The sequence below is a fragment of the Somniosus microcephalus genome, chromosome 8, assembly GCF_052327205.1.
Source record: "Somniosus microcephalus isolate GS21.2 chromosome 8, FLI_Smic_1.0, whole genome shotgun sequence".
NCBI classification, from domain to species: Eukaryota; Metazoa; Chordata; class Chondrichthyes; order Squaliformes; family Somniosidae; genus Somniosus; species Somniosus microcephalus.
This window is the reverse complement of record NC_140994.1, coordinates 195567035-195594316: the sequence shown is the minus strand read 5'-3', so window position 1 is coordinate 195594316 and position 27282 is coordinate 195567035. Positions and strand designations below refer to the sequence as shown.

At 48.3% G+C, this 27282-nt stretch overlaps 2 protein-coding genes across 3 annotated transcripts; both read right to left on the bottom strand.

Moving 5' to 3' along the window:
* Window positions 1–301: 301 nt before the first annotated feature.
* Window positions 302–27002, bottom strand: LOC147114007 (eukaryotic translation initiation factor 4E-binding protein 3-like). 2 transcript variants are annotated; one of them, XM_085995516.1, is made up of 3 exons: window positions 26698–27002; window positions 20471–20641; window positions 302–4019 (listed from the first exon to the last, which is right to left on the bottom strand). In XM_085995516.1, the coding sequence occupies exons 1-3, from the start codon at window positions 26825–26827 to the stop codon at window positions 3895–3897; spliced, it is 426 nt and encodes a 141-aa protein (XP_085851642.1). In that variant the 5' UTR covers window positions 26828–27002; the 3' UTR covers window positions 302–3894. The 2 variants fall into 2 exon arrangements, with proteins under 2 accessions (XP_085851642.1, XP_085851641.1); XM_085995515.1 differs by lacking the exon at window positions 302–4019 and adding an exon at window positions 10241–10923 and having other exon boundaries at window positions 26698–26944.
* On the bottom strand, window positions 10931–19761 carry LOC147114008 (uncharacterized). The gene is made up of 3 exons (XM_085995514.1): window positions 17082–19761; window positions 16472–16634; window positions 10931–16312 (listed from the first exon to the last, which is right to left on the bottom strand). The coding sequence occupies exons 1-3, from the start codon at window positions 17325–17327 to the stop codon at window positions 16038–16040; spliced, it is 684 nt and encodes a 227-aa protein (XP_085851640.1). The 5' UTR covers window positions 17328–19761; the 3' UTR covers window positions 10931–16037.
* Window positions 27003–27282: the final 280 nt, after the last annotated feature.

Genomic DNA, 27282 nt, shown 5'->3' with positions numbered 1-27282 from the left:
ATTTCTTTAACTTTTTTTTTCCAAAATGGCGGTTTCCCGCGCTTGTCTTCTTTCCCCGCCCACTTTCAAAATGGCGGTTTCCCGCTTGTGTCTGCTTCCCCGCCTACTGGCGGCTTCCCGCGTTTCTTCCCCTGGCGGGAGGGGTAAGCTTTTCCCTCGGGCGACGACCGCTGGCTTTCGGGGTTCGCAGCCTGCGTGTCGGCTTCAGTGCGTTCCTTGTTCCCTTTTCTCGGCAGGGCAACCGGCGCTGGGTACAACCCGTTGACGGCGAACAGTTTCAGCCGCTGGGCTGGATCTCGCTCAGTCTCTGTCTCTCCCTCAGCGGCTTCCAATCGCGCCTCCCAGCCCTCTCGCAGTCCGGTGCTTTCCTCCCCAGCTGCGGCTGAGTTCTCCGCGATTTATTTATTTTTATATCTTCCCGCGCCTTACGATCCCGGTCGCAGCGCCTCGTGGCCTCGGTAGCTGCCCGGCCTTTTTCGCCGGTCGCGGTCTAGCTGTCTCACGACACCGTTGCGTCTCCCAGCCCGCTTGTACCGCGGCTTCCGTGCTCCATGCTGCCCCAGTCTCAGCGCCTCTGGGCCCGACTTCTGTCCGGCTCCTTTCCCCCCGACCGTGGTCGAGTTCACCGCCCTTATCCTCCGTTTATTTTTTTATTTTCCCTTTACTCACAGTCACCGTGGCCGACTTGCTTCTCGTGCTGATCGGCTCACTCACCACCGTGGCAGAAGGGACAATCAGTGCTTGTTGCTGATGGAAGGCTTCGTGTCTGAATTCTTCCTTCTTCCTTGCTCTGCAGACTCGAGTTTTCTCTCACCAGAACGACGAGGGCGGGTGCCTCTTCTCAACGCTCGTTAACTGCTTCGGAAGTATTGTTGCCGCAGGGTAAGATCGAACTCGTCGCCACTGTAAAGTCTGTAGGTATTATGGCGAATTAATACACAGACTACAAGAGTAACTTTAACAGGACTTTACTATTCGAAGGTCAGGGCGAATCTGCCCAATAAATCCTGACACAGCACTTATATACCGGTGTGGTCACCGTCGGTATTACAGTATACAGCAGCCAAGATAAAGTAGTGCCACACCTAAAATAGTTCTCTTAAAGGTGGACGGTTACATACACTACAGTTCTGTAATCAAGTGAAATCTGTTGTAATGATTTTCTGCTGTTGTCTACTTGCTATAAACTTGATTTGTAGTTTACAGCCTGAATTTCAGTATCTGATAGTGTGTTTATTATTCTGCCACCTGAAGACTGGAAGAGTGTGAGAAGACTGAAGACACAATTCAGTGGGCTAGACCGGGATTTTTCCATTTCCCAACCGCCTGGAGCAGGGTGGGGGGGGGGGCGGAAGGGGCCGGTAGACCACAGAAAAGCTGGAATTTTTAACTCCCCAGCGTGCGTGTGATGTAATGGGTGGGTTTCCCGCACGGAAGCCAGCCTGATTGATAGGCTGGCTTCCAGTCGGGTGGGAAACACTGGCTGACCAGGACGCCGCGGCAACAGGGGCTGAGTCGCGATCCCAGGGGGTTCCAATCCCCAACCCTGGGGCTGAGTCGCAATCCCTGGGGGGAGTTCCAATCTCAAGGGGGGTCCAGTCCCCAACCCCGGGAGTAAGTTCCAATCCAGGGGCTGAGTTGTGATCCCCAGGGGGGTCTGATCCCCGGCCCGGGTGGAGGGGGGGTCCGATTCCGGGGGGTGAGTTCAATCCCCGGGAGGGGGGGGGGGGGGGTCTAATCCCCAACCCCAGGGAAGGATGGGCTGCAGGCGGGTGAGCTTGGGGGGCCAGGAGGGAGCATTCCTGCTCCTCCCGGCCCACAAGGAATGCTCCCCGAGGCTGTGCTCACCTCGCTGTAGCTAGCGAGAATCCCAAGGCCCAGGATCCCCTGCCACCTGCACAGCAGGTTAAAGCAGAGGCTTCAGGGCCTCATTAACATATTTTAAATGCCAACCCGCTGCCTGGCAGTGGGTTGGCTGCCCGCCCGTCATCCTGCCTGAGTAAAAGGTGAAAGTGGGCAGGTTGGGGTTGGGTTTTAGATTTTTACAACCTTCACCCCAGCCCCCCTCCAACCCACCCATTCGTTCATGTGAAAACTCCCCCCTCATTACAGTGACAAGGGTTTCTGTTTGACCCCTGGGAGATGCTCCTTTACCAATACTGTGCATATCAAGTCATGCTTCAGTCGGTACGAAGTGAGGGATCACTTAAAGAATAAATACGTATAAAGCCCTAAAAATGTAACAAAAACAATGGAATATTTAGCTTTAAATGTAGTGGTTGCACTTCTTCAAATCAATGTTATCCTCTACATACTAAGATTAAGACATGCAAGCAGCAGATGGAAATACACTTTTCCTTTAAGAGATATTTCAGTTTAATCCCACACCATTTTCCCTTCCTGTGTCCGGCGCCCCATCCGCTCAGCTTCATTCGGCGTGGGTGCGGTCCAGGAACAGGCTGCCACCAATGTTGTTACTCGTGTATCAACCACAGTTCAATTAGTGAGTTTCTTCACAGGGTGATTACTAAAAACATTTGTTTCTCTGTTTCTGTCTTTCCTTTCATTTTTCTTGATTACTTACATTTACTATTGTAATATCAACTGTTGATGATCATTAACACAGGTATTAATCTAAAAAAAGGCCTCGATTATGGCATCAATAAAATGCTTTAAAGTTATGTATCATTGTTCTTGTGCGGATATAGGTATTGTAAATCCCCTTACATACTTCTTTTATTGCTGCACTGTGTTGCCCTTTGCTAGACTGGCTGAGAACTCTCTGCGTTTGCCTGAGAGTCCAGGTGAGTTTGAAAGTTAAGGTTTGGATTCAAACTGTTAGCTCCTTTATCTGGAGTCAAATGCTTATTTCCTGGAGCACATTGTAAAAGTCACAGATGGAGGAAGAAAGATCAGAGTTTGAAGAGGCTGAGAGACTCGGGAGATCTGTGCTCATATGAAGCCAGCGCTTTTAAAATCTGCATGTAGCTCAGACTGAAGCTTTAAGGTATGAGTAAACATACATCAGTGTGGGATGAGACCTAACAAGTGATAGAAATCAGTGACAATTAAGGAAGGTTGCTCCAAATACATCAGAATGACTGGCTTAAGTTGTATTTGTGCTGTCAAATAAGAAGCATACTGTACTCTAACATGAGAACACAAATTTGTCACATTTTGTGATATGTAAATGTATTGAATAAAATTAGCAAATAAAATTTTTAACTAAGTGTCTACAGGGATATAAAGACATATTTGTACCACTCCATATCCCTAAAATAAGCACAACTGCAGCCACCCAATTCTACACTTCCTGTAGGTAGGACTGTAACTGTTCACAAACCTCAGACACTGAATGAAATCAAACTGGATTGACAATGATGGGGATCTTTCAAATACAAGTCCATTGCTCGACAGCACCTCCCTGAGAAATCAGCAACAGTTGTGCAAGCTTTTCTGGAAACAGCTGAACATTCCAGCCAAGACATGCCCAGCCTCTTGTGCAGTGCAGTGCAGCCCCTGCCTCCTCAGACAAACCTAAAGTAGAATGCCAGAGAATGGGATCCTATCTGAGAGCCCAACAGTATAGTGTGTAGATAACTCATTTAAAAAGTCCTCATTTATTTTTCAGATTCTGTAAGAGCTACATGCAGTTACAATTTGAAGGTTGTATTGATTGAATGAGTGACAAATAGACAATTTTATTGAACAGGTGCACAGCAACACCTTTTTCTCAACTAATCAACTGCCACCAGCTTACATCGTTGGCCTTTAATTTGCTCTGGGTAATAACAGTGAATGAACAGCATTCACTGTTATTACCCCTTTTGAAACTGACCGCAACTTCAGGATGTAGCGCGTGCACATCCTAACGTGGAAATCCTGAAGTTGCGGTCAGTTATTCACTGCTCCTCCGCAGGCTGCGTTGTGGTTCCACTCCCCCAGCACCCTTCGCCCGTTGGTGTCCAGAAGCGGCGTTCCATCTTCCAACAGCCTCTGGAAGCGAGGCAATGAGTTTGCTAGGCATTGTGGGACATTAAAAGGGCAATGCATTAAAAGGGCAATGTGTTCAAAACTAATAAAAATTAAAATTAAGTAAAAAATGCAGTTTTCAGCCCTTCCTGCCTTTAAAAAAAAAAAAATTAACATTAAAAAGCCCCAAATGGGAGCCTTCAGCTCTTAAAGCTGAATTCCCTTCCACACCGAAAGAAATGGGAAAAGTGCTTCAGCACTAACACAAATGGCTCAGCAAGCCAGGAAAGAGGCACCCAGGGTCTCGCACGCAGCACTCCAGCTTTGTGCAAGGGGTCAATACTGCAAGAGAGGTCCTCTACCCACAGGGGCCAGGAGGCCCTCCAGAAAGAACTATGTGGGACCACATCACCAAGGCCATCACTGCCAGCAGTGTCACCCCAACCACCTGGCTCCAGTGCCCAAAGAAGCTCCATGACCTCAGATCACTGGTCAAGGTCAGTGAATGCATCTTCAAAAGACGTCTTCTACCAACTGCACCACTAGCCTCACACACTGCTCAATGCACGACTGCTCCCCCCCCCCCCAATCACTCACCAACCAGCAATCTGTAACAATCACGAGGCACAGCTCCCATTCCTAGCATCACCTCACCCCCTTGGAGGAGACGGTGCTGTCCATTCTTGGCAGGGGCATGGCTGAGCCATTGGCCAACGGCAGGGCAGAAAGGATGCTGGTATCCTCATACGTTATCCTCCTCCTCGCATGCACCTCTCACTTTCCCGTCCTCCCCTCACAACTCCACCCTTGTGCCTTCCTCATTTCACACACCCAAGAAATGCAGCCTGCCCAGCCAGTGGTTGACAAAGAGGGAGAAGAAAGTGAAGAAGAAACACCATCACTCGATCTGACACTCCCAGCCATCAGCTCCTCAAGGTCAACTTGCAAGGCCATTTGCAGTATCCCCCACTGAAAGTCAGCAGCCTTCCACCAACCATGCTGCTGCCACTGGGATAGCACTGCATGACATGAGTAGGATAGGCAAAGGAACACACAAGACATTCTCCAAGGGAATGCATAAGGGTGATGAGTTGATTTCTTCATGTCATATTGGATGGACAGATGTATAAATTTGGATTGGGAAGTTTGCTTTGTGGCGGCTTTTATTTCAGCACTGTGGCCAAGAGGACACTGTGATGATCAGTAACAGAGGGAAGGTAAGGTGTGGGACAAATGTTGAAAAGGGAATTGGGGTTGTGTTCACTAGTACCGCAGGCGGATGATTCTATCCTGGATATCCCGGCCAGAAAGGGGCTGTCTGGGTTGTATCCTTCTTTCTGCTTCCTCCTCTACTGCTTCCACCTTCTGTTTCTTCCTCTTCTGCATCTTCCTCTTCCCTCTGCAAGTGGATGCTGTAAATCTGAAATGATAGCATAAAATGCTGGAACTACTCAGCAGGTCAAGCAACATCTTGACCTGAGACATGAACGCAGTTTCTCTCTCCGCGGGTGTTGCCTGACCTGCTGAGTATTTGCAGCTTTTTCTATCTTCTCAGAGGCCGTCCTTTACCATCCAAGGCCTTGCAAGCATCAAGCAGCACTCCTCACACACTTAAAACACTTTTAACATGTATTACAGCAAGACACTACTTCAATAAAATCAAAACAATCCAGTCCAAAAGCTTAAATGCAAACTTACCTGAAAGATGTGTGCGTCCCTTTAAGAGGTGCTGACAGCAACTGTCAGTCTGCTGCACACTGGGGTTTACATGGCAAGCTTAGGACCCAGCACTGAACTCAGCGCTAAGGACCAGGTTCGCCGAGGTGACATTAAGTCGGCGTGATGTCACCTCTGCTCATTTAAATTTGCAGGGCCAACAATCTTACCGGCAGCACTGCCGGGCCTTGGCAAATGGCAGGACCCAGCACCAGCTGGCGAAAGAGCGGCGGCCGCCCACTTTACGCCGCTTTTTGCTGGTAACAGGGGGTGTTAATCCCCCAAATTTATTAATTAAAAAAAATGTTCCCAGCAACAATATCTAACTTTTATGGCTTACTTACATTCGATTTTAAAACAGAATTGGAGGATCCTGGTCCTTTTATTATCCCCAATAGTGGCAAACTTTATCGATAGTGTTACAAAATGGCAAGATACAACCCAGTATGCCTTCAAATGCTAATAGCTAATACCAAGATTCAACTTTGATCTAATTCTTTGACCGGAATTAGTTCTCAGCTGGTGTAAAAGAGCCCTTTAACACCTCCAATTGCTTGAGTTGGTTGGGAACCCCCTTAACATGTTAATTTAATAGGATGTAGACATCGGGAATAAAATCTGAATTTGGAGAGAATTGTGTTGTGGAGGAACCCGCAAATGAGAAGGATCTGGTAACTGAGCCACTAATCGTGAAGGATCCACTAACCTAGCAGGATCCGCTGACAAAGAGGTGAGTTTACTACAGGGGAGTTTCCTACATTACACCAGTGTCTACGGCCGCAATTTTCTGCAAGTAGGCGGGTTGGGGGCGGGAGCGGGGGGGGGGGCCTCCGAAGCGGGCGAGGAGGCCGGGTTTATAAGAACATAAGAAATAGGAACAGGAGTAGGCCATTTGGGCCTTCAAGCCTGCTCCACCATTCAATAAGATCATGGCTGATCTTCTACCTCATCTCCACTTTCCTGAACTATCCCCATATCCCTTGATTCCCTTACTAATCAAAAATCTATCGATCTCTGCCTTGAATAAACTCAGCGACTGAGCCTCCACTGCTCTCTGGGGTAGACAATTCCAAAGATTCATCACCCTCTGCGTGAAGAAATTTCTCATCTCAGTCTTAAATGGCCGACCCCTTTTTCTGAGACTGTGACTCCTGGTTCTAGACTCCCCAGCCAGGGGAAACATCCTCCCTGCATCTACCCTGTCAAGCCCTGTAAGAACTTTGTATGTTTCAATGATATCACCTCTCATTCTTCTAAACTCTAGAGAATGTAGGCCTAGTCTACTCAATCTCTCCTCATAGGACAATCCCCCCATCCCAGGAACCAGTCTGATGAACCTTTGTTGCACTCCCTCTATGGCAAGTATATCCTTCCTTAGGTAAGGAGACCAAAACTGTACACAATACTCCAGGTGTGGTCTCACCAAGGCCCTATATAATTGTAGTAAGATGTCTTTACTCTTATACTCAAATCCTCTTGTAATAAAGGCCAACATACCATTTGCTTTCCTAATTGCTTGCTGTACCTGCATGTTAACTTTCAGTGATTCGTGTACAAGGACACCCAGGTCGCTCTGAACACCAACATTTCCCAATCTCTCACCACTTAAAAAACACTCTGCTTTTCTATTTTTCCTACCAAAGTGGATAACTTCACATTTCTCCACATTATATTCCATTTGCCATGTACTTGCCCACTCACGTAGCCTGTCTATATCCCGATGAAGCCTCTTTGCACCCGCCTCACAACTTACATCCCCACCCAGCTTTGTATCATCAGCAAACTTGGATATATTACATTTGGTCCCTTCCTCCAAATCATTGATGTAGATTGCGAATAGCTGAAGCCCAAGCACTTTTCCTTGCGGTACCCCACGAGTTACAGCTCACCGACCTGAAAATGACCCGTTTATTCCTACTCTGTTTTCTGTCCATTAACCAATTCTCAATCCATGCGAGTATATTACCCCCAATCCCATGAGCCCTAATTTTGTTTAATAACTTATTGGGTGGCACCTTATTGAATGCCTTCTGAAAATCCAAATACACCACATCCACTGGTTCCTCCTTATCTATTCTGCTAGTTACAACCTCAAAAAACTGTAACAGATTTGTCAAACATCATTTTCCTTTCATAAATCCATGATGACTCTGTCCAATCCTATTATTATTTTCTAAGTGTCCTGTTACCACGTCCTTAATAATAGATTCCAGCATTTTCCCTACTACTGATGTCAGGCTAACTGGTCTGTAGTTCCCCGTTTTCTTCTCCCTCCTTTCTTAAATAGTGAGGTTACATTTGCTACCTTCCAATCCGTGGGAACCATTCTAGAATCTATGGAATTTTGGAAAATGACAACCAACGCATCCACTATCTCTATAGCCACCTCTTTCAAAACCCTAGGATGTAGGCCATCAGGACCAGACAGGGCCTAATTTGAATCTCAAGCCTCGGATTCTCAAGCTGGCTGGCTGCAGGTGGGTAGGCCTTAGTCGGCTACGCCAGTCCGGGGTCCAGGATCGCCAGAGGGCGGTCCACGATCCGGGGGGGGGGGGGGGGGGGGGGGGGGAGGGTCAGTGATTGGGGCAGGGGGGTCGGCGATCGGGGGAGGGGCGATCGGCGAGGGGGGTGGGCGATCGGCGAGGGGGGTGGGCGATCAGGGTGGGCGATCGGCGAGGGGGGTGGGCGATCGGCGAGGGGGGTGGGCGATCGGCGAGGGGGTGGGCGATCGGGGTGGGCGATCGGCGAGGGGGGTGGGCGATCGGCGAGGGGGGGTGGGCGATCGGCGAGGGGGGGGGTGGGCGATCGGCGAGGGGGGGGGTGGGCGATCGGCGAGGGGGGTCGGCGATCGGCGAGGGGGGTCGGCGATCGGCGAGGGGGGTCGGCGATCGGCGAGGGGGGTCGGCGATCGGCGAGGGGGGTCGGCGATCGGCGAGGGGGGGGGGTCGGCGATCGGCGAGGGGGGGGGTCGGCGATCGGGGTGGGCGATCGGCGAGGGGGGTGGGCGATCGGCGAGGGGGGTGGGCGATCGGCGAGGGGGGTGGGCGATCGGCGAGGGGGGTGGGCGATCGGCGAGGGGGGTGGGCGATCGGCGAGGGGGGTGGGCGATCGGCGAGGGGGGTGGGCGATCGGCGAGGGGGGTGGGCGATCGGCGAGGGGGGTGGGCGATCGGCGAGGGGGGTGGGCGATCGGCGAGGGGGGTGGGCGATCGGCGAGGGGGGTGGGCGATCGGCGAGGGGGGTGGGCGATCGGCGAGGGGGGTGGGCGATCGGCGAGGGGGGTGTCGGCGATCGGCGAGGGGGGGTGTCGGCGATCGGCGAGGGGGGGGTCGGCGATCGGCGAGGGGGGGGGTCGGCGATCGGGGTGGGCGATCGGCGAGGGGGGTGGGCGATCGGCGAGGGGGGTCGGCGATCGGCGAGGGGGGGGGTCGGCGATCGGCGAGGGGGGGGTCGGCGATCGGCGATCGGCGAGGGGGGTCGGCGATCGGCGAGGGGGGTCGGCGATCGGCGAGGGGGGGTCGGCGATCGGCGAGGGGGGTCGGCGATCGGCGAGGGGGGTCGGCGATCGGCGAGGGGGGTCGGCGATCGGCGAGGGGGGTCGGCGATCGGCGAGGGGGGGTCGGCGATCGGCGAGGGGGGTCGGCGATCGGCGAGGGGGGTCGGCGATCGGCGAGGGGGGGTCGGCGATCGGCGAGGGGGGTCGGCGATCGGCGAGGGGGGTCGGCGATCGGCGAGGGGGGGTCGGCGATCGGCGAGGGGGGTCGGCGATCGGCGAGGGGGGTCGGCGATCGGCGAGGGGGGTCGGCGATCGGCGTCGGCGATCGGCGAGGGGGGTCGGCGATCGGCGAGGGGGGGTCGGCGATCGGCGTCGGCGATCGGCGAGGGGGGTCGGCGATCGGCGAGGGGGGTCGGCGATCGGCGAGGGGGGTCGGCGATCGGCGAGGGGGGGTCGGCGATCGGCGAGGGGGGTCGGCGATCGGCGAGGGGGGGTCGGCGATCGGCGAGGGGGGGTCGGCGATCGGCGAGGGGGGTCGGCGATCGGCGAGGGGGGTCGGCGATCGGCGAGGGGGGGTCGGCGATCGGCGAGGGGGGTCGGCGATCGGGTTCGGCGAGGGGGGTCAGTGATCGCGGGGGGGGGGGGGGGGGGGGTGGGTGTGATCGGGTCCCTGGATCCAGGAGCTAGGTATAAAGCCACTTACCTCCTGGATGCAGCAGTTCCCACCATGGTTTAACTGTCGGGTTTCACAACTTGGGTGAAACCCGTCCCCAGGCAGTTAAATTTAAAATGGTGGCTACCAGCCTCATTACAACATTTAAATTGGGGTAACGCCCCCCGGAGCGGGTTTGGTGCCTGTCTCCTGCCTCGCCTGTGGGGAAACCGGAAGTGGGTGGGTTGGAGGCGGGAACAGGTCAGGAATCTCAATTTTAACAATTGAACTGCCCCCACGCTCCAAACCCACCCGTTCTTTTAGTGGAAAATTCCAGTCTACATTTCTAAAAATGACTGTAATGCACTTTGGGGCGTCCTGAGGTCATGAAAGGTGCTACGTAAATGCAAGTTCTTTCTTTCTTTATTTACAATTTCATGTGCATAAATGTAGTTTGCATCAGAATCTCGGTTACAACCAGGAGGTAATAATGTAGCATCCGTGCTGAGTTCAGCACAGTTCCCACCAGAACAAAGAAATCGCACCGTTAACAGCAGGATCAATACTTTGCCCATTGGCTGGGCTGCTTCTGATTCGCCGCTGTGCCCACTGTTGCATATTCTAATTAGAACTGCAGGAAGATATGGAGTAGGTTCTGAGCAACGAGGTGGACGTGCTGGACAGTGCATGTCACCAATCTCGCTGCTACAAGAAAATCTGGGCCACTGGCTCCTTTACAGTCTATTAAAAACTTATGAAGTCAGTAGGTTGGAATTAAAGATCAAGATAGCCACTGTGTCTGGATTAAAGTAGTAAACCATTTAAATTTTTAAAAAAAGTCAAATTTACAAAACTTCCTGCAGAAAAGCAGCATGAAAAAAACCAAGCACCAATTTAGTCAACCCTTCCCCCCACTGTAAAATCACTGAATGTACAAATGATTACACTTCCACTGCTGAAGACATCAGCTTCATGCCTTTTCAGGATAACGTGTTGCTCCTCAATAAACACAAGTGCTTCTGTCAAGAGAACAATCTTCTTCTTCCAGGAGGGAGCTTAAATATCCATCTCAAACTGAGCATCGTCAGCTACAAATTGAAAACAAGACAAAATTAGTATTCAGCTCTTGGTCTGAAGCCACCCCTCAAGTCTTGAGCATTAATTTCGATAGCTCAAATACTGAAAAATGACAAGGAGAACTGTACAATCGGAATGACACAATAGTGGGCTGTGTGAAACTGTCCCATTGCTTAGTTTTCAAAAGAAAGCTTCCTTCTGGTTTGCCTCATCTCCCAAACATTGCGTTTCTGGGGGTGCCCCGACTTCCCAGTCTGCATTTCCACAGATGACATTGTAAGCTCAAAATCCTCACTTGTTTTTTTCAGGTCAAGGGGACAGATATTATATCTGTATCTCTGTAAATGGTTGAACTTAACCTCAGGAATTCAAGTAGTGCATTCCCAAATTTCTTACATAATGTCTTGTTTGAATGAAGCACTATATGTTGCATGCTGGATAACACATTCTATTCCAGGCACTGCTCGGGCAGCAGATTTCAGCTCACTGCCCAATAGAAATCTCTCCAGCACATGAAACAACACATTTTCTTTGATTGATAAACGTAAGCAGTAGCATCATGTCCTCAGTTAAAATAGCAACTGTCAACAGCTTATATTTCATCAAGTGGCTATTGGATACCAGGAATGAAGAGCTATCAGGACCTGAAAAAGGTTTGCTTTGGGAATATCTTGACATCTACTAAAACCAATTACTTTGTAAATAACACAATTATAAGATAAAACCTACCCAGCAAACTAAAATATCACCTTTTGATTAGGTGGCAGTTTAAGAGTACAAAATGCACTGCAGCAGTTTGTAAAATTGTATTAGTTGTAGTCACCACCATTCCAAGTCCCAATACTTCATGGATGTTTTCTAAAACATTGCTTTCAATGTACTTTGCCTTGATTTCCTACCCCCCCCCGCCCCTCCAATTATGTCCATGTCTCTCCTGAGGGTATTCCTGTTGGAGTAGTTCCATTGGAACTGATCACCATCTGGTCCCTCCTCCTATGGGTTGTTGTTCATGCTGACCCTAGAAAGTGAATGTCAGGAAGCTATTCAACTGCACAGGGCATCACCTGATGTTTACACCTGTGCACTTTCTGACATAGTCACTGAATAACGACCAGGAGTGGGAAATCTTGCCAATTTTCCCCCTCCCCTGTCCAGTGGACACTGAGGCCAACTACACTGTTGTTTTCAGGGATTCAACCTGGAACCTTCCCAGTATGGCTAAGTTCCGTGCTGGGCTATGCACTTGTCTTTTGAGCCTACAGCAATGTTAAAACAATTACATTGAGAATTTTAAAAATAAATCAGAAAGATTTAGTAGTAATACTTTAAAAATAAATCAGATTCCTTGTACAAAATGTTATCTGTAATTTCTAGAAAGGCATTTCTGTCACCAGCAAAAGAAAAATCGCAACTTAAATATAAAGTATATAAAAAGCTACAAATTGAATTTCCAGAGGTTATTTTATGCTAATTAAAGGTGAATGTGTCTAGCAGATTATTGAACAAACAGCAAACTTTTTAAATGGTGATCTCTCCAGGAAATCTACAGACAAATGCACCAGCTGCTGATCAAAGAAATACCAAGTTCACAAGAAATCAAGGCGTTTCCTTCTGGTATCAACTTTCCATTGAAGCAAAGTGACCAGCAGTAGAACCAGGCAAAGTAGCAACTTATACTAATTTACCATCCTGATTGACTGCCACAAATCTGTTAAATTTTAACTTAATCACAGGTACATCGAGCACTTCTGAAATGTTTACTGTACAAGCTGCAGCTCGCACACCCACTATAAATATCAGCCTTCAGACCTTAACCTTTCCTCGTGACTCTGTGAATCAAGTACTTCAAAACAAGGTTCCAGGTCATATGAAATCATTCGATACATGTGACGGTCATGAGTAAAACTACAAATGACTAAAGGTATCACTGAAATATGCCACACACGAGATTTTTTAAAAAATTGGCAGCAATGGTACGACGTTTCATTTTTTAGACACATTAACTTTCTTGCTAATATAGTAGCGTCAGAGAAAGAAAAACAAATACTTCAACTCAGCAGTGTGAAATCTATTTGTGATCTTAGATTTGGTTTGTATTTGTGCTCCCCACATCCCTAAAATTCGAGACTGGAATCATATGTGCAGCCAAATTCTCATGCTTTGAACCAAGTAGTAGTGTTTTGTTAGTTCTGACAGGAATCTATCCCCGCTCATGTTTTTCTAGATACTCCCCTGCAGACAGCAAGAGGGGGAGGGGGTTGAGCACTGCCAATGTTGGTTGCCTGCTGACTGGAGCCATGCTTGTAGCATGGTTTGGTAAGAAATATCTTTTTTTAAATATATTTCTCCCTCCCCCCCAGTCTCTCCATGAAGCAATCCACCAAGAGACCAGGGCCTAGAATTTCAGTTGCTTGCGCCAGCAGTTAGCGCCTTAAGAGAAGTGACTTTCGGGCGCTATGCGTGTAGCGCCCGGGCGCAGCGCAGTTTGCGCCTCGCCCCAAATTAAGTTGGCCGTTAGCGCCGGTGCAAAGTTTAGCGCCCGCCCGGATGCGCGCGCAGAAAATGACGTCACATCCTTGTGCAACGCCCTTTGGCCGCCCCGATTCCAAACTTCAGTCGGACCGCCCCATTGTGCGGCTGGCGCGTTTGAAAAAAGGAACGCAACACAACCAGCGCGGGCCCCGGGGGGCGCAAATTAAAGGGGACGTACCCTCCAGTATAAAGCCCAGCCATTTTGCAGCAAACACTCTTGTGCAACGCATTTCTGGACACACAACAAGGAGGATAGCTAACTGGTTTCAAGCAGCAACAGCTCAGGTATTTTTGGACTCAGGCCAGGGCGCTGCAAGTGGCCTTTTGGAAATTTGACTGTTTGCCAGGATTTGATGGGGGTTGCATGGGGTGCCAACGCGGAGCTGCAGCGCCATGTCCGTAGGGCTCGCAGACGCATTGTGAGAGGGGCAGCCCTGGCTAGAGGCAGAGGGGGCTACAGGCGTCGGCCACGTAGGCCTTACCCAGTCAGGCTATACCGCCAGCAGCGCTCCTACCTCAACATGACTGATGCGCGATGTGTTAGAAGGCTCCGATTCCGAAAGGAGGTGGTTGCAGAGATCTGCGTCCAAAGCTCAGGTGCAGGACGTCTCTGTCGGTGGAAGTGAAGGTGACGGTGGCATTGAACTTCTATGCCACCGGCTCCTTCCAATCCGCTGCTGGGGACATAGCAAACATCTCCCAGTACGGCGCGCATCGCTGCATCCGCCAGGTGACCGAAGCACTGTTCAGAAGGAGAAGCCAATTCATCTCCTTCCCCATGGCCCTGCAGAGCCAGCATCAGCGCGCCTTGGGATTTGCAAGACTCGGGGACTTCCCCTTGGTGCAGGGCGCCATTGACTGTACGCATGTGGCTTTGCGGGCCCCTCTGGAGCATGGCGAGCAGTATCGCAACAGGAAGGGCTACCATTCTCTGAATGTGCAGCTGGTGTGTGACCACAAGCAGCGCATCATGGCTGTCAATGCCAGCTTCCCAGGCAGCAGCCACGATGCGTTTATCCTGCGGCAGAGTACTGTGCATGACATGTTCCAGGCACAGCCTCCCCCAAGAGGATGGCTACTCGGGGACAAAGGCTATCCTTTGTGTACCTGGCTCATGACCCCGCTCCGCGCGCCCAGGACCGCTGCTGAAGAGGCCTACAACGAGAGCCATCAAACCACCCGCAACATCATCGAGCAAACTATTGGGGTCCTCAAGCAGCGGTTCCGCTGCCTTGATCGCTCCGGAGGAGCTCTGCAGTATTCGCCGGACCGGGTCTCCCAATTTGTGGTGGTTTGCTGCATGCTACACAACCTGGCTATCCGCAGGACTCAGGCACTGCCACCTGACGTTGGAGCAGCACCTCAGGAGGAGGAGCAGGAGGAGGAGTACGTTCCCAGGAGGGAGCGACCAGGGCCAAGGGCCGCACGACGCCACCTTATTACACGTTACTTCTAAGCCCCCTGTCAGGGAATGCCTTGTGGCCATGAGGGAAGATGAATGCAGCCGCTCCGCAAGCCCTCAGCCGGCGAAGCCACCAAACACTAACAAGAACAACCATGGAGACTGTATGAATAAAGATAAATCTTTATTACACAAAAATGAAAACCCCTTCCCACATGAATCCCCAAAAACAATCAACGGGCCCCACAAAAAGCCCAACAAACGACTCACTCCCACAAACTGGGGAGGAGTAACTCCACAGTTGTACAAACCTGGCCTCAACCTCGGCCTTAACACAAAAAATAAGCCCACGAACCAAACAACCATGGGCAAAAGAAAGATGGCCACCGCCATATAAAACGAAAGCTGGCCACACCCTCTACTGAGTGGCCTGCGAGGGCGAGACCTTGTCCAGCCTTTTGCCTCCCCTGCCCGGCCTGCTGCTCCTTCACAAGCTCTGCCCAGTGGCTGCTGCGAGGCTGGGGGAAGGCGCCTGAGGCTCAGATGTCCTTCCGCCAGATGCCGCTGGGGGGCGGTCTACACGGCCTTTGGGCCTCGAGGGGCCAGCTGCTGAGTGGCGCACCGGAGCCTGGCCAACATCAGCTCCAGCCGCTTGCCCTTGACACCCCAGTGGGGGGAGTGGCGGCGACGGATGGCGCAATGTGGGCAAGCTGGCGTCTGGGATACGCTGGCTGGTGCTGTGGCGCGCTGGCACTCGGCCGGGCCCGCACTGCAGGATCCGCAACAATCAGCCGAAGGGCGGCTCGCTGGGATGCTCCAGCGCGGCGGCTGCCCTGGCGATGCCTGCCTGAGACAGCGCGTGTGGCAGCAGTGAGTGCCCCTGTTGCCCTGGTGTGCGCCCGCATCACATCCGCCAGGGACTTGACGGCATCAGTGAGCACGCGGCCACTCGCGGCAGTTGATGCCCCGAACTCGCGCACACTGGTCGCCAGCGACTCGATGGCCTCAGGCATGCGCCCCACCACGCTCATGAGCTCCGTGTGGCGCCGGTCCGAATCCTCGGCCATCTTGTCCAGCTTCCGCGCCTCCTCCGAGGTGAAGGTGTCCGGACTGGAGTCGCGACTCTCCCGCTGGGGAGCAGGGGACCGAACTAGGGGAACCTTGCCACGTTGGTGGCGGCGAGTGTCCCGATCAACTGCACTCCCCTCTGATCCTTCCCCCCTTTGGGGGGGAAGGCCGCGGCCCACGCGCACAGCTCCTGGGTGGCTGGACGCCACTGGTCCCAGAAGCTGCATTCCCCTGCGACAGTTGGTCCAGGCACTCGTCCAGTGAGGACGTGTCAATCATTTCGTCCTCTCCTGCGGGACCTGAGTGTTCCCCTGATGGTCCGGCTTGCTCTTGCTCCTCCTCCTCCTCCTGCTCGGAGGGGCTGTCACTGGCAGCTTCAGGGTCCTGGTCGTCACCAGCTGAAAGCAGGAATGCACAAGAGTAGCTTCAGAGTGAGGAGACGGCGTCAGCGAGGGAGTTAGGACTGGTGGCATTCAGCGCATTGGTGGGACAGTGGCAAAGGAGGTAGCTCGGATGCGCAAGTGCGACGCGAGAGGGCCAAAAGGCGAGGTCCTTACCATTGCCGGGCAGTAGAGGGTCGGCTACTCCGCACGCTGTGGGCACAATCAGCCGGGCTCCCATGAGCCCACACACGCGCTCCTCCAGGCGAGTGAGCTTCTGCAGCTTGGCGCGGCCTCCCCTGGTCCTGGCACGGGCCTGGCGATTATAGGCAACTTTAGCCTGCAAGAGAAAGGACGGGCTGTAAGTACGGAGTGTAGCCCTGATGTAGTGTCCACTGCCTCCCATGGTGGAATAGCGTGGCCAGAGTGTAGCCCTGATGTAGTGTGCACTGCCTCCCATGGTGGAATAGCTTGGCCAGAGTGCAGCCCTGATGTACTGTGCACTGCCTCCCATGGTGGAATAGCTTGGCCAGAGTGTAGCCCTGATGTAGTGTGCACTGCCTCCCATGTTGGAATAGCTTGGCCAGAGTGTAGCCCTGATGTAGTGTGCACTGCCTCCCATGGTGGAATAGCTTGGCCAGAGTGTAGAGTGCAGAATGGGCAATTGATGCTCATGACTGTCCCAAAGCTGCTGGCTGAGGGCTGGCCATTAGGACTTTCAGCTCCCTTTGCCCATCATGTCAGGTGTACATGCAAGAATGAGGAGGAGACTGGAAAGGGTACTCACCCTGGCAATCCTGGTCAGGTCGTTGTATTTTTTCCGACATTGTTTGTGGGTCCTGGGGGCATCGCCGGTGAACGTCACCCTGTTGGCGATCTGCTTCCAGGCTCTGGTGTATTCTTGGTGGTTCGGATTCCTCCCAGTCTCTGGGAACAAGATCCTGCGCCTCTTCTCCAGAGCTGTCACCGTTATTTCCAGATCACCCTCTGAGAAGCGCAGGGCACGCTCACAGGCCTTCTCTGGCGTTGCCATGACTCCCTGGGGCTGAGCAGCAGTGTTGAGGCCTATTTGCAAAGCTGCAGTGTGCAGGGCGTGGCAGCAGACCAAATCGTCCCTTCCCCCTTTAAGAGCTGGTTGGCGCCATGGGGTCTGCTGTCAATCAAAAAATGACCGCACCCGCGCTGCGCCCCGCCTCGGCGCTATCCCTCTGCACCGCCGGCTTAGCGCCTAGAGATAGTAGTGGAACGCCTCTTTTAGCGCTCCACCAACCTCTTAGGGCGAAGCCACTGAATTTCCGGCAAGGGGGCGCAACTTTGGGGCGGGCGCTAACTTCGGGCGGGCGCTAACGTTAGCGCCCCAAAACTGGCTATACTGAAATTCTAGGCCCAGGATTCTCAGGACAATTTGAGAATCAATGATAAAGAAGTCTTACTCCAATTATATAGGGCCTCGGTGAGACCACACCAGGAGTACTGTGTGCAATTTTGGTCTCCTTACCTAAGGAAGGATATACTTGCCATAGAGGGAGTGCAACGAAGGTTCACAAGATTGATTCCTGGGATGGCGGGACTGTCGTATGAGAAGAGATTGAGTAAACTAGGCCTGTATTCTCTTGAATTCAGAAGAATGAGAGGGGATCTCATTGAAGCATAGAAAATTATTACAGGACTTGATAGGGTGGATGCTGGGAGAATGTTACCCTTGGCTGGGGAGTCTAGAACCAGGGGCCACAGCCTCAGGATAAAGGGTAGGCCATTCAGGACTGAGACGAGAAGAAATTTCTTCACACAGAGGGTGGTGAATCTTTGGAATTCTCTACCCCAGAGGGCTATGGAGGCTGTGTCATTGGGTATATTCAAAACAGAAGTCTATAGATTTCTGACTAGTAAAGGCATCAAGGGATATGGCGATAGGGCCGGTGAATGGAGTTGAGGCAGAAGATCAGCCATGAACTCACTGAATGACGGAGCAGGCTCGAAGGGCTGAATGGCCTACTCCTGCTCCTATTTCTTATGTTATGATAGCTTCACCAAATCTTTTTGGAGAAGCATGGTTGTAACCTCAAAAATGATATTCATGTCTACAACTACATCCGCATATATTTTTGATGAAAATGAAATCAGTAATTTGCCATAGCAATTAAAATGTTTATTTATGCTAATAACTCACTGGATTTATTTATTTGTATATAAAACCCTCGGGTATAAGTGTAACTTCCAATCATATCAATTCGTTTTTTGCACAAGGAAATAGATCAGTGACAATTTATGAAGAAAACAACTTATTTTAAATTGTCCTGATTTAAAGCAGATCATAAATGTACATTTTTCTCATTAGATTAAGAACAAGATGGAATGACAAGCATTGTACCGTCAAACATTTTTTTCAGAGGTTGAATTTATATAAATTCTAAATCTGCAGTAATAATTTTGACATATGCATTTGCAATTTTCAACCCATAAAGCTTCCATCTTACTTTAGTTAATTTTTGCAAACATTTCTTCAGGCTTTAGGTCTTGACAGGTAAAAGAGATGTTACCAAAGGATGGTTAGGGAGGGAGTTCCAGCATTTTGACCCAGCGATGATGAAGGATCGGCGATATACTTCCAAGTCAGGATGATGTGTGACTTGGAGGGGAACTTGGAGGTGGTGGTGTTCCCATGTGCCTGCTGCCTTGTCCTTCTAGGTGGAAGAGGTCACTGACGAAGAAGCCTTGACGAGTTGCTGCAGTGCATCTTGTAGATGGTACACACTGCAGCCATGGTACGCCGGTGGTGGAGGGAGTGGATGTTTAAGGTGGTGGATGGGTTGCCAATCAGGCGGGCTGCTTTGTCCTGGATGGTGTCGAGCTTCTTGAGTGTTGTTGGAGCTGCACTCATCCAGGCAAGTGGAGAGTATTCCATTACACTCCTTACTTGTGCCTTGTAGATGGTGGAAAGGCTTTTGGGGAGTCAGGAGGTGAGACACTCGCCACAGAATATCCAGCCTCTGACCAGCTCTTGTTGCCACAGTATGTGTGTGGCTGGTCCAGTTAAGTTTAAGGCTGAATAGTGACCCCCAGGATGTTGATGGTGGGGGATTCGGCAATGGTAATGACGTTGAATGTCAAGGGGCAGTGATGAGACTCTCTCTTGTTGGAGATAGTCATTGCCTGGCACTTGTGTGGCGCGAATGTTGCCTGCCACTTATCAGCCCAAGCCTGAATGTCGTCCAGGTCTTGTTGCATGCGGGCATGGACTGCTTCATTATCCGAGAAGTTGCGAATGGCACCGAACACTGTGCAGTCATCAGCGAACATCCCCATTTTTGACCTTATGTTGGAGGGAAGGTCATTGATGAAGCAGCTGAAGATGGTTGGGCCTAGGACAGTGCCCTGAGTAACTCCTGCAGCGATGTTCTGGGACTGTGATGATTGACCACCTACCACCACAACCATCTTCCTTTGTGCTAGGTATGACTACAGCCAGTGGAGTTCCCCCCCCCCCCCCCCCGATTCCCATTGACTTCAGTTTTACTAGTACACCTTGATGCCACACTCAGTCAAATGCTGCCTTGATGTCAAGGGCAGTCACTCTCACCTCACCTCTGGAATTTAGCTCCTTTGTCCATGTTTGGACCAAGGCTGTAATGAGGTCAGGAGCCGAGAGGTCCTGGGGAACCCAAACTGGGCATCAGTGAGCAAGTTATTAGTGAGTAAGTGCCGCTTGATAGCACTGTCGATGACACCTTCCATCACTTTGCTGATGATTGAGAGTAGACTGATGAGGCGGTAATTGGCTGGATTGGATTTGTCCTGCTTTTTGTGGGCAGTTTTCCACAGTGTCGGATAGATGCCAGTGTTGTAGCTGTACTGGAACAGCTTGGCTAGAGGCGGCTAGTTCTGGAGCACAAGTCTTCAGCACGACAGCCGGGATGTTGTTGGGGCGAACACACACTGAGAAATGCACTTTACTGATTGCCTGATCTTCTGTTGTTTTGTACCTTCCATCTTCTTCTTGCTTCTTTTTTAATAAAGTTTAATAACCATTTTTAAAATTGTAATTGAAGAACTAATAAGATAAAATGTTACCTAAAGTTAAATGTGGTCAGAGCTTTTAAAAATGTACTCCTGTTCTAAAATCAAAAAGTTTAATTATTTAGGTTTTCTCAAACCTTTTACGAGGTTCATTCTTACCTGGAGTTTCTTTCTCTGTCTCATTTTCTTTGAGTTCCTCGACTTTAGCTAGCGTAGAGTGTTGAGGCATAGTTACGCCTGGGATCTGAGGAAGATAGCAAGGAGGTGTCCGAGCAAGTGGGGAATTTCTGCAGTCCAGCAAGAATTTGCGGCCATAGACAATCCGTGTACCTGAGCAACAAACAGTAAGAGTATTTAGATTTCTTCTCTTCCAATTTTGTTCATCTACTATGGCATTCCTGGTGACCCATGCTAGAGTATAGCTTGATAGATACACTTGCCCCCCAGCCCTCCCCTGACTACTTCACCCAGTGACCAAGTATTCATTCTTTATGTGTAAACCTGGATTATGAGCAGGAACTCTTAGTCTTTCATTCCTGCCTCACTCAGATACACTGATGCTAACAGTACAGAAACTTTCAAGTATATAGCACCTTTCGCATCCTCAGGTTGTCCCAATGCCAATAAATTACTTTTTAAATGTAGTCACTGTTATTATGGGGGCAAATAGCAAGGTCTCACAAAATAGATGAGTGATAAATGACTAGTTAGTCTGTTTCTGGTGTTGCTTGCGGGATGAATGTTCACCAGGACATTAGGAAGACGCTGTTTTTCTTCAGAAAGTGCCATGGATCTGGGGCCCTTGTTTAATATCTCATCCAAAAGACACCTTCGACGATGCAGCACTCTCTCTGTATTGCACTGAAATGTCAGTCTAAATTATGTCCTCAAGTCTCGGAGTGGGGCTTGGACCCACAACTTTCTGACTCAGAGGCTACCACTGAGCCACACTGACACAAGTAGCCTTATAGCAGCCGTGATTGAGGCTTGTTAACATTGTATAGACCAAGCATTGATCCTGGGACTTTCCTGGCCTGCGCATTTAAATCAGAAGTATTTAGTTAATAGAGGGACCAGGATGTTGCAGGGAAGAAAGCTTACATTATATACAGCTACATGTAAAGTTTAGTGTGTCGTTACTCAGAATTGAAGATGGAAGTCTGATGATACAAATAGTGTTTGGCTGAAGTGCTGGAAAGTTGTCTTTTTGGGTTGACGAGCGAGAATGCACCATCATGTGATTGAAACGTTTGATCGCGACTTTAAAAGCCCTTTATTCCAGTAGCAATTATCAGCAAATATACAGAATTGAAGTGCACTGTCAGGACTGGCGATTTGGAAGGTTATCTATCAAATTTTAATGCTCTTACGATTATCCATTAACTTAAGGTATTGAATATAGGTTTCAGCACAATCAGAAATTCTCCCTCAGTTATTAAACAATCTCGAGCTGCCCCATACTACTAACTTTCCTCTTTGAACTGTGCCACTGGCTGAATGTGGACCCACAACTTCCCCAAGAGGTGGAAGGGAATATCAGAAGGTTGTCACTGCACTGACACTTCCACAACAGGTGGTTTTGAGTTACACTTTCATTAGACATTGTCTCCATGAAAAGAATATTTAACAAACTTATTTTTTGTTTGAGGAGGAAGAACCGGAGGAGCTATGTACAACTTTTTTCAATCACAAGTGGCACAATTTATACAATTTAAACATTGGACCCTACGCTTGGAAAATGTGTTTATTTTACAAACAAGTTTATCTGAAAATAGTGCCCTTTAATTTTCTCTGAGAAGTTACCCTGTAAAGATCACACGGTCTGTGTTTTAAGATGCAATGGATAGCCAGCATCTGAATGACTAAACTGCAACCTGCATGCAAACGTCAACTCTGCAACAATCATTCCCCATCACACGATGTGATTTTTAAAGAAAATTACTTTACTTAACTATTAAGTGAATTACACACATGTTCACTCACTGAAAAGATGGAAATGTTATAACTCCTTATCTGAATATTTTTAAATGTCTAATTCAATGTGATTAGCTTCAAATTCGATAAAAACAAATTATATTATGGAACAAAAACAGTCTTTGTATGCATTGCTTGCCCATGACCCTATATAAATCCTACATAAACCACCTTGTTGTAACCTCAGTCAGAAACATGTTATGCAATATATTTTCATTAGATTCAACAGAAGGGGGGAAAACAAGAACAAAGTGCTTGTGTCATCAGTGCGGCCCATGAGATATGCCTTATCAGCACATAGCCATGATTTCTGAGCAATGCCTTTTGAATAGGGTGTTGCTGCAACTACACATGTTATATACCCACATAATTCATGTTTAATCTATGTCCTGAACAGATGAATGAACTACATAAACAAGCAATTTAGGGCAGGTCTGAATAAATTGGTAATAAAACAAGATGGAACTGAACATTGCCCAGAATTGTCTAGCACTGCAATGTTAAACACCTTTACCTAAGACACCTGAAATCACAACATATATTAAATACCTTGCTGTCTTTTCATATGCACTTTTTTGCAAAGAGCAATTGTGCAAAAGGTTCGATTCGCTCAGACATTTCGGTCACGTGACAGTGGGGGAACTGCAAAACAGGCTCCAACCACAAGCCTGTAATTCTTGACAGCTGGTGAACCGATTGTTACACTTGTACATGAACAGTTGCTTCAAGTTAATCCTGAGCTAAAAAGTGCAAGTTAGGGAACACTAAATACCAAGAGTTTCAGAGCTGTAATATTTTGACAGATCATTTTCCTTACATCAGAATAGAATAACTTATCCTGAAGAAAATGTTTCAATCACTGTCAGTCATTACTAGACAAGAAAAATAGAAAACCAGTTAATGGTAAATAATGTCACAATTATCCTTGTTTTATCTATCCAATATTTTAAATGGGTACACAATTAACCTTTTTAGAAGTGGCTCACTGCAGTCTTTGAATTACCAGTATTACTGAACATTTTCTGGAAAAAAGATACATAAACAGTCCAAAAGCAAATGCAGACAAAATAAATCTACCATGATTTCATTAATAGTGTCCAGTTGATATAATTATCATAGTTTCTGCATTTTTATTCTGGTAAAAAAAGGTTAGAACAGCATTGGAAAACCAGAAGTGAACAACTTCCTGTAAATTAGTCACATATAAACCGTGCACATACACACTTAAAATAGGCTTCTTTAATGAAATTACAACACAAACAATAGAAAGATAACCTTTACATTTAATATATTTCACTGAATTTGCTAATAGAATAGATCTAGGATTCTCTTCAGACAGGTATTTCAGAACTAAATGATCTCCATGATACAAATTCAAGTTATCAAGTTTCAAAACGGCTTTGTGTGTTATTGATTCAACCACTGTATACATGGAAAACCATTAGTCCAGATACTGTAATGGCTCCTATATAGACCAGTTTTTAAAAGCAAGAAAAACCCAAATTTTTTTCTGCTGTAAGTTGGAGCGGCGGTTGGAGTATAGCACTCAATTTGAGGTTTGATCTAATATGCATGCCAGTAGAATCATAGAAATTTATGGCACAGAAGGAGGCCATTTGGCCCATCATGTCTGTGCCGGCTGAAAAATAGCTATCCAGCCGAATCCCACTTTCCAGCTCTTGGTCTGTAGCCCTGTAGGTTACAGCACTTCAAGTGCATATCCAAGTACTTTTTAAATGCAATGAGGGTTTCTGCCTCTACCACCCTTTCAGGCAGTGCGTTCCAGACCCCCCACAACCCTCTGGGTTAAAAAAATTCCTTCTACCAATTACTTTAAATCTATGTTCCCTGGATATTGACCGCTCTGCTAAGGGAAATAGGTCCTTCCAATCACACCATCTAGGCCCCTCATAATTTTATACACCTCAATTAAGTATAACTGCAAGTTGTGATTTTTCTGAGACTATGAATTTTGGCTTCAAATTAGGTGGCTTCACTCTTCTGTCTATCCCAGTTTCTATTTTTTTTTAGATTGATCCAAGTTAATCTTGCATAGCAATAACACTTTTAATAATAATCTGACAAAATTAGTATCCTCCTAGTTTGTGTATTAAATCGTATCAGGCCAAGCTTGTGGTAACAGAGAAATATATACATAGAAACAGATGGAAGTTACAACACAGAATAAGGCCATTCAGCCCAACCAGTCTGTGTCAGCTTTATCCTCCAGGCAAGCATATCACATTTATATGCCCTGTTCCCATATTTCTTTCTCTCCCTTTCCTTCATCCACATATCCAGTCTAATCTTGAATGTTGACCACTAAACCTGAAAGTGAATTCCACAACCCCAAAACTCTGTGTAGAGGTTTCTCAATCTTTCTTCTAAATTTCTTACGTGCAATCCTATGTCTATGCCCCTTCATTCTAGACCCTTCAACAGTCTGCCTCTATCTGTCCTGTCCCAGCCTTTCATAATGTAAACACTTGTATCATATTGTTCCATAATCTGCTTTGTTCGAACGAAAAAGCTCCAAATTTTCTTTGTTTTTGTATCGCATCCTAGTGAATCTGCATTGTACCCTCTCTTAAAGCCTCAATATCCTTCCTATAATATGAACTCCAATAATGAATATAGCATATTCGTGCCACATACTTGCACAGCAGTTACAGGAAACTCTCGTTTAAACGGCACCTAAATATCCAGAATTCTCTATTAACCGGCAAAATTCATACTCCGAAAACACCTCAATAACCGGAAATGTTGCCGAGTCAGAGTCTCCCATGGTGGCCGAGTTAGTCAGTGGGGGTAGTTCTCCAAACTGCCACTACTCGGCTTCTTGGCAGTCAGAAGTCCGAACACCTCAATAACAGGAGTCTGACTCTTTGTTTGTTAAAAATAGCTTCGGTAGATAACCCTCTCCGTCATCCGGAATTTTTAATCAACCGGCACCATCCTGGTCCCGTTGGTGCTGGATACCAGAGAGTTTCCCGTACTTTCTTTTTAGTCCCCTTTCTCTTAGGGCACCTTCTTCGGCAAAGTGGGTCTTGCACAAATAAATCTAGGTCTCACGTAATTGAAATCTAATATAAATTTGAAAGCATGGCTGGAACTGTTAATGAAGCCACATTCTTCTGCTTAAAATCAGCAGTGAAATTCAACACGGTTGTTTAATTTTCATTAGCTGTTTTCATGGGATAAATCAAAATGATCATATCTTTTGTTCCAGCCTGGTTTTTCTATGGATTTAACTTGTGCCATCAAACACTGTCATACCAATGCAAGCCTCAACCCTCCAACCACTTGTCAAATTTGCAGAATGCCAGGTTTACTTAAGGTGTCTTTGAATATCCCTGAATCCACCCAGGACAATGCAATCAAAATGGGAATAGCAGTATGGTGGCATTGCAGCACTGCGCTTCCACTGATCCTGTGCCCGAGGTCTCCAGTAGTTTAAATGCTTCAGATCATATATCTGTCTTAGCATTGAGCCCGACCAGTAGCTATGGGTAATAAACTACCTCAAATTAAATTGTACAGTGCTCTTCTAGCCCATTCAATATGAATCTTGTTGATTAAAGTTCAATCAGATACTTAGGCTCACTCTAACACTGAATATTGATACACTATATTTTCACAAGCCTGGGAAGATCATTCGTTCCTTGGCGTAGCTCCAAAATTAGCTGTCTGGAAGTGTACAAAAAGTGAAATTGACTTTCCCTAATTTTCACCAATTCCTTGCAGGATTTCCCCTGGGTTGAATAAGATTCAGACCTCAGGTCCAGCGGGTTAAACAGTGGCACTGAATTTCTATTTCCACTCGTCTGAGCTTCCAATTGTGAACACTATTGATTTTTCATCTTTAACCAAGAAAACGATTCTTGGTGTGTTTCTATGCAGCGAGACGTTGAGGAAGGACGTGGCTGCCTTGGGTTTGAGCTGCAGCCCTGATCTCTGAAATAGGTTCGCCTCCTGCTTCAAAATATTTACGTCCGCTGACTGATTCTGCATGTGATTCAAAGCAACGCGAGTCACTGGGCGATGAGAGCTCGAACCAGTGCAAACAACCAGCCACATCGGCATGTATTAAATAAACATTTCTGAAGCCTTGAACTGAAATATTGAATTCTTGCTTAATTTGACAGATATATTGCTTGAGCTGCACCAGAAACGGGTCAAGCGGAGTGAGTGGAGGGTCGAGCAGCACCGCGCTGCTTTTTGCCTTTCCTTGAACTTTGAAACTTTAAGTAAGGAAAAAGCCTCCCGTCACAAACACTGGTTTTAAACCCCTTAGGTGAACATTTACACAGCTGGCAGCAACAAATAACTACAACCGTCGTTTTAGCGGAACACAAGGAAAGCCTGTCCAAGCCGCTGGTGACAGATACATTGGGTGACATTCACTACATTACCTCCAGGGGTGGTGGAAAACAAGGTGCCGCCCGGCGTACTGCTGTACAGATCGGGCAGCTGGGACAGATCCTTCAGCAGAACTTTGGTTGGGATCGGGCAGCTTTTGTTTTGATGGCAGTTTGTAGACATAATGATCTTTTTTCTGGAAAAAGCAACACAACAAAAATAACTTCGCCAGAAGTTAGAAACCGCTGGAGAGGTTTCGCAATGAGGACACGCAGACAGCAAGGCGCTTCACAACTCGGGCTCCGACTGCTGCACGACACTGAAAGCAAACCATGTGCGGCTCGACTTACAAATAAAGGGCGGACATGACGCCGAGTGATAGGCAGCAGCTTCGTCTTACAGTCTGTGGAAAAACAGTTCCGAGAAGTGCCTACAGCTGCTCACGTGGTGTTCGGATCCTCTCCCAAATTAAATGTTCAAATACTTAACGAAAACACTTTTATGCGAACTTGCACGGCACAAACACGAATATTAGGCCAAGGTCTCTCTTTAAAACACCAAATCAATTGGATACGAAATTAGTCCATTTTAAAATATACATACATTAGTGCATGTTAATCGAGTCTACACCCCTACGT